At 43.2% G+C, this 11,826-nt stretch overlaps 1 protein-coding gene across 5 annotated transcripts in view; it reads right to left on the bottom strand.

Annotated features, from left to right (window-relative positions):
* Window positions 1-11,682, bottom strand: part of SPIRE1 (spire type actin nucleation factor 1) — a 133,764-nt gene extending 122,082 nt beyond the window's left edge. Inside the window, exon 1 of one of the 5 annotated variants that reach the window (XM_041123179.1) lies at window positions 11,101-11,682. In XM_041123179.1, coding sequence (XP_040979113.1) covers window positions 11,101-11,419 — 319 coding nt within the window. In that variant the 5' untranslated portion in view covers window positions 11,420-11,682. The remainder of the gene's footprint in view (window positions 1-11,100) is intronic. The other 4 variants (XM_041123176.1, XM_041123177.1, XM_041123178.1 and 1 more) reach the window with 4 other exon arrangements.
* Window positions 11,683-11,826: the final 144 nt, after the last annotated feature.

The raw sequence follows: 11,826 nt of genomic DNA on the forward strand, positions 1-11,826 counted from the left end.
ATCTTGAATGAATAGGGAACATCCACCTAACAGAGTGAAAGTTGTTTACCTTCATTTTGAACTGTTGCCAATGCAAGCTGAACGTTTAGCACTGGTGTCTGACTTCAAAACGAAGAACAGAAGAGGGACTTAAAAAGGCAGCTTTTGCATCACACATCATCTTTTCAAAAGGAGCAGTGATTCTGGTTGATTCACTTCAAGATCCATATAAGAGATTTTTTTGTGTTTAAAATGGTAACATTAATGTTGTTGTTATAAATTATAAATGGGAGAAATTTACTGAGAACTTTTTTTAAATACTCCTACGATTTTAGCAGATTTATGAATATTAGGGGCTACTTCCATGAAAATCAAATGATGGATGAGCAAAACAATGTATCTCCATGATACAAGATGATACAAGACTAATTCACACAAATGTAGTCGAGGCTGGGGGGGGGGGAAGTATGCTGCCTTTTTTTGAAAAAAAAGTACTATTTTTTTTTTTAATTACTACTTCAGAAAAAAAAGCAGTAATTTTAAACCTATAATGGTGCAATGGTATACAGAAGGCCACCAATGTTTGCAATCACTGATCATTTAAAATACCTTGACTTGCACCTCCTTTGGTCTAACAGAACAGGAATCAAACTGTCTACTAGATCCTCTCATAGCACAGACTCATTGCTACACCGCATAGCAATGCTGAGATCCTACAAAGATCCTTTTTAATAGAAGTCCTAACCAAGTCCTGAAGCACAAAACCAAATAAATTAGCCCAGACCAAACAAGTAAGGCAAAATCTGGTTTTCTGAAAGGAATAGCAAGAAGCTTATCTCGTAGCCCCTTTGATAGATGTTCTTTGACAAACTTCCACAAAAGCTGTTCAAGGAAAAGCACTCAAAGTCTGGAAACTTTCCTTATTTCACATATGGCGCTATCAAAATTTACTACTGCTTTCTGAGCAAATCATAATTCATTTTTTGTTTTAATATAAAAATATAGCAAACCTCTTAAACTGGATTCTTTACTTCCATTTATACCAGCATTTTCAAAAACAATAGTATTGTCATGATTCCACGTGCTGGGGAAGAAAGGAGGAGTAACAAGTAGTTTAAGTCTCACACCAGCTCAAATGCACCACAGACAGTACTCTAGACAGCTGCAAACTGCTAATTGACTTACAACGTTTTAATATATACTGCATTATGGTAATTATTAACCATACCATTCCATATGCCTCTGTACCTTGAGTCCAACTATACACTTTGCAGATTTCCCTGAGCTGTTTGCAGTGACTTATGGGCCTCCCCACCCCCCCACCAGGAACTTCCTACATTTCTGAAGAGACCAGCATTAACAGTATCGACTCAAGAAACATGCACTTACTTGCATCTATCAAGACTGAAATGAATTTGCTTTCGCATGGCCCATGCAAGCCAATTTACTTATACTGGCATTACTTATACTGGCTGGAAGTAGAAATTTCTTCTCTCTTCAGCTGACACAACTGAAAAAGCAGAACCTCTTAAACATAGCCTAAGGGTCACACTTTCTTGATTTGCACCAGTAGAAAAAAAAATTCCCTGTAAGAAGCCATAGAATAGTCTCTGTCTGCAAGCAGTATTAAGTGCTTATCTGGTAAATAGGTGAAGACTTAAAAGCTTCTTCACATAGATGCAGACTTCTCCAGACTTCACAACCATTCAACTAGATACTAATCTGTGTAACATTTTCACCACTCTTACTGCCAGAAAAGATTCAACAGTTATTTTTTCCATGGCAGCCTTCAAATAGTGACTAATGCATTCATTACTAGTAAACAGCAAAACTTTAACTGTCAACTTCAATTTATAAACAAGCTACAGTTTGGAAGATCATATGGTTTTTCTCTCATAGATTGTTGAAATGGAAAAAATGAACAGTTTTTGCAAGCAAGAAAGAAAAATACTTAAATGGAGGTTTCCTGTATCTCTGAAAACAGGCTTCAAAGAGACATATTTGCCACCAAAAAAAGAAGAAACCCCAACCTCCTCAACAAGAGGAGTCATGCCAAACTTTCATCAAGCATTAGGGCATGCCGACTCATCCCTCAAGGCAGGAGCTTCAGGCTGCTATTTAGACTAGAAAAAAAAAATCTTTTCACAAAATCTCTCAGAATGCTTTTAAAAAAAGACCATACTCAATATACGTATAGCCCCTGCTTCACTGAAGCAAAATTTCCCTGCCATCCAAGGATTAACAGGTCACGGTTAGAAAGGGTCTTCACAGATTTAAAAACAAATAGCAGCATACTGCTGCCAATAGTGAGAACCACACATTTAAGTCTGAATTTTAACAGCAAAATAGATAATTCAGTATGTTAAAATGGACTGACACAGGATATACATAAGAAACCATGCAGGATGTGCAAAACCATTTGCACTCCACTATCTGAAGAAAAATTAAGCTACAAATTTGACGTTAGTGATGTGACACCACAATCACACGGCCGCTGTTTCAGCTATAACCAGCTGCTCTAAGAGCCCTGTGGCTTAGAGCCTCAGAGCATCTTCCCAGCCTTCCTCTAGTGTCTCAGATTCCTCTGCATAGATCAAAAGCATTTGCTTCAAGACAGCTTCTTGCAGAATTGAAATTATTAGCACTGATTTTCAGGCAACAGTGTAGCTGATGTACGCATTGCAACAAACTTGAATCTCATTTTGTGTTAAAGATTAATATTCTAATTAAATGCCACAGCCCATTTCTGCAGGTTTTGGGTGAAATCAGGCTGCTATTTCTGTGATAGCAGAACTCAAGCTGCCTTCAGGAAAGACAGCCACTGCTCATACATACTGGAGGACAGTGGAAGAGGTGGCCAAAGAAGGAACACAGGGGCTAATCGAAGGAAAGGGAGCAAGGGAGAACACGGGAGTCACTAACTCAAGATCCTTAAATTGAATAGCCTTAAGTCAGGCCCCCAGATTAAGCTGAATTTGTATTTGCTTTCTAGCGTTTATGTCTTCAAGAGGCACTGTAGCTACAATAGTAGGCTTTTCCCTGACCTTAAGAGAATAAGGAACTCCTTTTAAAAAAAAAAAAAAAAAAGGAGGGGGGGGGGGGGGAAGTTCAGACTCGCATTTAATCATCTGATTGCAGGAACTGGAGCATTAGTTACCAAATCTGACAAGATTGCCAATACAAGAGTCAAGATTAATACTAATAAAAGGTAAGGGAAAGAATTAAGAAAGCAAAGGCAACCAAGCAACATAAGGAAAAGAGATGATTATGCAAAGAACAGGATTCATAATTAAATGAAGCCAGAGGAAAACACTGACAGATTTCTGGCACAGGATGGATATTACAAGATAAACAGAGGAGGACAGAAATCTTGCATGATAAAAAGAAACAGAAAAAAGTGGAAACAACAAAGACAAATAGAGGTAAAGTACAGCTTAGGAGTAAGAGACATTAGGCTGCAGGGAAAAAGGCCAAGAAGAGCAAGAACACAAGGAAGTGGAAGGCAGCAGACTGGATTAGGAGAGGTAATTGGAGATCCCTCAAAGCAGTGAGCATGGAGACCCATGTTTTTAAGTAAAACACTTAGGCTTTGAGGGTCAACATACCCTTCCTTTAAACTGTATAATCAGAAGGCAACAAGAATAGGGATGAGTTTTTACAGCTTGTGGCTTTTTGGATCTGACTCAGGATTTCTGTATCAGCCTACAATTGATGATTTAGAAATGGTATGCCTAATTTTTCTACTTGGGAGAGGAAAAAGGAAAGGGAGAAAAATTTGTAAGAAAATACAAGGAAAATTCTTCGAGAGGTTACTAGACCGAAGGCAGCCAGGACTTTCCTTCCCTGTGTCAACCTTTTTTCATGCCTTCATCTTTCTCCATTCAACACACCACTGAAGTTACTCCTCATTTTTTACAGTCATAAGCAATCCTCTTGTACATTGCACAAAACAAAGGTAATGACTAAGAGGTCTTCGGTGTTAATACCCAGTTAAATTTTGGAATAGAAATTATTTTAAAATAATATTCTTTAATTCCAAATTAACAACTCCATACTACCTTAGGGCCAGCTTTAAGATACAATTAAATGGTCACTTTTTGTCTTGCCCCATTTCTACTCTGCACAAGGAAACCAGCTTTGGTCACCATATGATTCTTTCTATGTTCCACTGCTCTCCCTCTTTAGCAAACCTGTAAGCTTACCAAGGGATCACACCAATTTTTGTTATTCTGATATAAATACTGTGGTAGATACACATCTCCAAGTCTGCTGAGCTCTATTCACAGCTGCCAGTCTCTTCCACAGATGCTTAACTACAGATACTACACTTGTTTTCCTCTGGCCTGTCCAGATATCAACCCTTCCCAAAAAGTGTGAATTTGCAGAGTTGACGCATCTCAATTTTTTTTTTTTTAAAGTTCTGTTACTCTAATCATATTCTAATTTCTCCTGGAGCTATCCCCTTGCTTGCTCATTCAACAAGTATGTGTGCTTGTGGCAGAATTCTGACTCCATTGAAATCACCAGTAGTTTCTGCCATTATGTTTGATGGATCCAGAGTTTCAAGCAGGTTACAGCTTTTCTAAATTGGTAACACAGCACTGTTGGATCTGTTAAGAACTTTCACCAGCTGCTAATAAACTCTCTCAAGTAGATGAAAAAGTAGTTCTCTTAATTCTTCTCTACCTCAGCTATGTCTTTGCAGTTTTGTATTTACACTGTACAGACTCACTCATCTCCTTTTGTTCCTCTTAAAGTGCACAGTAATAAAATTCAATTACGCACTCATAGTTGCGCATGTCATGCAAGCTAGCTTAAGGTTTTATCAGGAATAGAACAATATTCATTTTGCCTCCTTACTGGATCTGATGCTGTAATGTGATCAATTAATTCAGAAACAAAGAGTGAACACTCCAGTTTCCTTTTAACAGACATTATGAAAAAGCTTCCCCACTTTTATAAAGATAAGTTCATTGCCTACATAGATCCTGGATGTCATGTACCTTTAATCCTCTTTGTCACCTGCAACATACGTACTGCACATTTGGCAAAGGCAGTCATGCTCGGGTCAGACTCATTCACAACGCTGCAGCTGTGCGGGTCATTTTCTCTGCCTGTCGCTCTGATCACATCTTGCTTTCTGAATCATCCTCTTAAAGGTGTGCTCTCTCTCTCTCTCTCTCTGTCACATCATACACTGCTACCATCTTCATTCTCAAAGCCCTTCTCATGCTACCCCAGTCCTACCCATCACCTCTCACTCAGTACTGTGGGGTAAACTGTCACCTCCAGCCAGCCCCTGCAGCTGGACTCCATTACCCATTACTTTTATTTATCTGTTTATTTATTAAAAAGCATCTTTGTTCTGTCTCCAGTGATGCCCCATAGGAACATCATACATCATATTAACTCTGCAACATCATGGCAGATGTCTCATTTCTCACTCTACTCTTCAATCACTCTTAACAACGACAGCTACAATTCCACTTTCCTTTCTACAGTGACATTTTTACTGCACTAGTCATGAAAACCTCCATTACATTACAAATGTGTTATCTTTTACTTTAAGTAGTTATGAACATCAGGAGCCCACAATTCTCCAAAGTTCTTTGCTCTTAAGTTTTCCTTAGGAAGAAATGCAGATTTCGGACAACACCAAATTAGTCTTTATTCCTTTACTGCCAACTTACCATCTTCAACATTTCTGCATATAAATATAGGTAACCGAGGTCACCTATTACTGTTGGCAACTTCCTTCCATTTCTTTTGTGCAGGCATTTGGAATATGCTTTTTTTTTTTTAGCCAAAGACATTATTTTGTTATGTTGGGATCTTTTCTTTGCTTATTTTGTCCTCTCCACCCGGGGCTGTCTACAATAGGGTCCCCAGCCATCTGCGTACGTTCACAGGGAGCCCACGTAACCCCCAGTGCACAGGATGCATCAGCATAAGCCATGACTGGAAGCCTTCCAGTTCACCCTTACATACTGGGAACCACACTGATGGCAGAAAGCCTAGCATAAATAAGGCCTAAGCCTTCTCTCTTCCACAGAGCAGCAGCGCAAGCAAACAGAGATAAAGCACCAATTCACCGAGGCTCCTCAGCTGTCTAGTGCCATTTTCTTCCTACCTTGACTTCCAATATTAACATATCTACATTGATATATATAGATATCTATCTATCTAAAAACTCTTGCAGGAAAAGGTGTGGCTCAATACATCAAACTTTACTATTTTTAAATGCAGATGTTTCTGAACACCCTTGAACAAAATCTGAATTCAGAGCATAATAAAGTCTTAATTCTAGAGGTACTATTTATTTTAGCAGTATTCATAGCAACACCTGTTTTGAAATTCAAACAGCAAGCAAGGCTACTCCCATCCATTATCTTTCAAAAGGGTCAACAAAATTAGAAGTAAAATGTCAGTACATTCATTTTCCTCTAAAAATCCTGCATATTTTCCCTTGGTGCTCCACAAGAGACTGACAGATGAGAACGTCTTGATGAACACAAGCTAAATTTGCATTTATTCATCCTGTATTTCTCCACACTGCCTTCCAATACCTGGGCACACAAGGGTGTAAGAAGGACATGCAAGTCATTAAAACTAGCAAGACAATGCAAGCTATTCCTCTCCAGCGTGTCTCACCCTGAGCCCTCCGAGTACCGTGAAAGCCACCACGCAGTCAACTTTTCTGTGATCTTTTTGATTCAAAGCCAAAATACTCCATGCATTATGCCCTCCCGCTGAACATGTGGCAGATTTCCAAGAGAGAAATCTGCATAGTACTTGCTTCTGATAAAACCAGCAGTAATTTCCCTCTGTGCTTTCTCCTCTAGGGCTGGAGGACAAGGCAAAAGAAGGGCCACCAACACTACCCGCAGAGGCACGCTCTCAAGAGGGAGAGGGAAGGCCGAGGAGCACCGCATGCGTGCCAGCCCTCAACAGCCAACGACTGGAAGTCAGCACGGTTTGGTTTTCCAAATACCTGCCTTTGCCCCTTTCCAAGATCCTCATGGCCGTTCCTCTTCAGGAGCTCAGCAATGCCCCAGATCAGTGGCTGTCTTTGCTAAGTCAGGCATCTGGCACTAACAAAACATGCGGGGGGAAAACTCAGTTTTTCCAAGCCTGCTCATTCCCAAAACTGTCCAGTGGGAAGGAGGCAGCACAGCCGGCACGCTGAGAAGTGAGAGCCCCTTATCTGGCTCGCAGTGACGAGGCAACCCTGATGAAACAGCCTCCTGTGCCCTGTGGCGTTCTGCTGCCACTAAATACTGGGCACGAGGTCGATTGCCAGCTCTTGTGCGGGTTTTCTACTCCTGTATCTATCACTTTGTTATTGCTTCAAGTTTATAAAAACATTTGTAAGCACTGTTCTGTAGGAAAAGAGCTTGGAGGAGTCAAACCACATGTTTACACCAAACATTTTAGCTCGTTCAGAAGTTATTTTTTATTGCATCTGGCACTTTACTAGATGCCACTGTTAGCTCATTTCATATAAACTGTAAGTAACAAAGAGATGGCTAAAACGCCCAGTAGGTAAAATACATTCATTTGTATCTCCAATTTCATCGTGGGTATTTCTAAGCAACCCACATTTCTGTGGTATTTAGATGTCAGACAGTTACAATGATTCATACTAAGATGACCACAGTGAGCTTTTCATTTTTTTCATATTGATGCTTATTTCTTACTCACTTCAGTTCTGGCAAAACGGTAAGGCTTGCATCACACCACGAAAACATCGCTTCGTGAGCGTCTTTAAAGCAAACTCTATGACACGGCTGTGTTTGCTCCTGACTTCACCCAAGCCCCACTGACAGGCATGACCGATCACATCATTCTTCGCAATCCTGAACAAAGCCCAAATGTTCGCTGCCCAAAGACACCATTCTTCAGGGACTCCTTTATTTGCCCACACAGGATTCTGTTGTTTACAAAAATAGAAACTAACACCCAATATTTGTTCCTGCAAATTATCCAAACCTATGTACCAACATACAGCTATATATATATTTTTTTTTATCTATCACTAGAACAAAATAGGTTTACAGCTCGGAGTGTTAACCTGCAGAACCCCTATTGCTCTAACAAACCTCCTGACACAGGCATTTAAACCTAAGTTGTCTGAAATACAAAGGCATGAAAACAATTAGCAGGAATCCTTCCTGATCCTCATCTTGCCAGGGATTCAGGTAGTATCAATGTTTATGTGAAAATGAACAACCAAGTGACATTTTCATTCTTCTTTTTACTTCTATTTAACCAAAACCTTACTGTTTACTTTTTTTTTTTTTTTAACAAGATAACCAAATATTAATAGACCACATAGATAAAACTGGAAAGATCTGAGAGTCAATCTCTGGTTTTGGTTAAGGATGGGGATTCAACCCCAATGTTGTTATTCTGCCCCGGTATCAGTGAAACTCATCTTTGTTTCCTATCTCAAGGGCATTTTCTTCAATTTCTATGTATTTTCACTTGGAATTTCAAGTATTGCGCATTAACGGGAAAACTGCTTCACAAGAAATGGCTTTGGAAAAGTACCATCAGTTTCTATGTAATCAGTACTTCTTTTTAAGAAAACTTTAATTTGTATCTCAAGAGTAAAATTAATGTGGCCAGACAGCTTCAGGGCCTACGCTACGATATACTGCTCCCCAAGTCATAGCGCCAGGGCAATGTTTCTTCTTAAGCTCCCATTGCTACTAAGGAGAATACACGAGTCTAAGAATAAATATGCGTTCGAGAGGCTCAAGCTGAAATTGGCTCAGAAAGCTCATTAATCATCACCTAAGGACACTGCAGTAAGCAATGAGGAAAAGAACTGGGACAGTTCAAAAGATACAAAAGAGAAGCAAGCCTACTGTCAACTCTTCAATATTCAGTACCATGAATTACGAGCATTCACTGTATCACACATATGACAATTTCCAGTGAAAACCTCGTACAGGTTCCACAAACCAAAGAAGAATAAAAGCCAACTGACTAGGACCACCTTTGTTTCATGTTGTTGACAGTTACTCCCACGAACACACAAAATCCTCTGTGAAAGCTTGAAGGCTGAGCAACGGCCTGTATTCCAGAAGTCTATTCAAAGTTAGGGAGATGAGGAAGACTGGCGGCAGGGAAAGGACCCCAGAAGGAATACTGCCTCCTTTCAAATCCAGGCTGCAGCCAGCCTGCGGCTGATGCAAAAGTGGGATCACAGAGTATGGTCTAGGCACAGACATCTGGCAGAAATCTCCCCTCCTCCCCTTTTCTATTATACGCACTGGAGGGGGTACTCTCCCTGGGTTCTCTCCCCCGTCATGCTTTCCTGGGAGGTCTTAGCAGACTGGTTATCTTTTTTTATATATAAATACATATATACACACACACACTAAGATTTTCAAGAAATAAGCACACATACACGGTGTTAACTGATATACAACATAATACATACAATAATAAGGTTAAAAAAAAGAGGGATTAGAGAAAAATAGTCAGGGCTGGAAGATTAAAAAAAAAAAAAAAAAAAAAAAAGTCTCATCTATCCAAAGATTTAAACACAGTATCAACATACACAGGTTAGCACATGTTAACTAAAACATTTTAAAAGACTAATGCAGATGTGGCATGCAGCTTTAGCATAAACTAAACAGGCTGGATGTCAGTGAGGGGCCTGAACTCTATATCCAGATATATCCAACACCTTCCTATGGGCCATTAAAGATGTACTGTAAGAGGAAATAGAATAAGCCCACAAATAGCAAGGCAAAACCAACAAAAGAAATAAATACACAATAAATCAATATATTTCCTACTGTAGGAAAGAGAAAAGAAGAAGTCTGATATAATCTCAAAACACTGTAAGTAAAAGCAGCACACAATATGCAATACCAAACTCTTCAATGCTCTGGTGACATGCAGATGCCTTGGTCAGGAAAGTATTTTCCTGGAACTTCTGGGTGTTGGTCTGGCATTTTATTAACGTTACAATAACCTATTTTTTTTAGATAATTAAAAAAGCACATCAGATCACATTGAAATGGAAGTCATTATTAGACTCATTCCAGTTGTGGAACAAAATTATGTCCCTTCTTCCACTAAGTATATTTTGATATTTGCATGTACCAATAGCTCCAAACTGGGTTACTGCAATTTCTGCCAAAAGACTTTTCAGACAAGCATTCTATTAAAAGCCTTCATTAAATTGTAACACCAGGCATAATATCCTTGTTCTAAAGGCTGAGGGCTCAATTAGTCCCATACTGTGAATTTACCATTGCCTTCTACTTCACATAACTTTAAAATGCGAAACCTCTGTCCTCCTAGAAAATTCAGTGACGTTGAACGAGGACTAGGTTGATACTGGGGAATGCCATCATCATCTGTGTGACAATTGATTGCATCCCTCTGCTCCCTAGCCTTAGCTTCTTTTCACAAATCAAGCTTTGCTTGCAACAAAAAAATATTCCCCTCCACATTCATAATCGGAAGCTTTGAAATGCCGAGAAACAGACGTGCGCCCTTCTTTTCCTTTGCAATGCAAAACACATTTTCCTGGGTATTTTAAAGAAACCGATGGCAGGTGCTAAGCCCCCGGTAGGCGGACGCGGCTTGCTTGCTTACTTAACGCCGGCACACCTCAGAACTGATCTAATAGGTGCCTTTTGATGCCGAACTATTTCTGAAAGACACCGTAGGGCGAGCAGCACGGCCAAAGGAACTCCAAAAGCAGGCGCTATAGGCGCGGATGAGGCAGTATCACGCACCAAAAGACGAAGCGATTATACAAGGCTAAACCCCCACTCGCCTCCCCCGTGCCCAAGGGCAGGCGATGAATTTCGAGGCGACGAAAGGTTTCTACCTTTCCACGCAGGAAACCGAGATGGTGCGGGGGCACCCACGGCCCCGCCGCGGCTGAGGAGCCGAGCGCTCGCTCACCGCAACCCTCCGTCGGGAAGGAGACCCGTCTCCTCCCGCCCGCCACAGCCCAGGGACAAAGGCTGAAGGAGAAGGGCGCCCGCCCGCACCCGACACCCGACTGCCAACGTTGCCGGGCCGGGCCGGGCCGTACCCGGGGGGTGGGGGCTGAGGGTGGCCGCCGGCGGCAGCGGCGGGGCCCGGCCTTACCTGCGGCGGGCGGGGGCGGCCGGCGGGGCTCGCCCTGCTCCAGGGTGACGGTGCCGTCCCGCCAGACGCGGAGATGGGCGGCCGCCCCCAGCCTGGCGGCGGGGGTCTCGCCGCGGCGGGCGCGGGCCCGCAGCGAGCCGCAGCACTGGTAGCACACGGCCCACGCCTGCTCCTCGTTGATGGGCTGGTTGTAGAGCCTGAGGATCTCCTCCAGCGAAAGCGCCTCCGGCTGCCCGCCGCCGCCGTCCTCCTCCTCGGCGGTGGAGGGGCGGGAGGCGCCGGGCTGGGGCTCCGCGCCGCGCTCCCCCGGCAGCGCCATGCCCTGCCTCCGCCGCGATGCTCCTCGGCTCACTGACCGGCCCCGCCGCGGCGGCGGCTGCTGCTGCTGCTGCTGCTTGCGCTGCTGCTGCTGCTGCTGCCGCCGCCCGGTCCCGTCGCGCTCATCCTCCCCGCCCCGCTAGTGCCACCAGGCCGCCGGACAGCCCGGCCCGGGCAGCAGGCCGGCCGGCGGGAGGAGCGGCGCCCGGGCCGCCCGCCGCTGCCACCGCCGCGGGGGGAGACGCCTCATAGCAACGCAATGGCGTCCTCGCCCGCCCCCGCCGCCAACGGCCGCCGCCAACGGCCGCCGCCCGGCGCCGCAGCGCCCCCTGCCGCCGCCAGCCCCGGCCGGGCAGGACTGGAGGAGGCGGGACTCGGTCCGTTCACGCCCCGCCCGTCCGCCCTCCC

Source organism: Aquila chrysaetos, chromosome 4 (assembly GCF_900496995.4).
Source record: "Aquila chrysaetos chrysaetos chromosome 4, bAquChr1.4, whole genome shotgun sequence".
In the NCBI taxonomy this organism is placed as follows: domain Eukaryota; kingdom Metazoa; phylum Chordata; class Aves; order Accipitriformes; family Accipitridae; genus Aquila; species Aquila chrysaetos.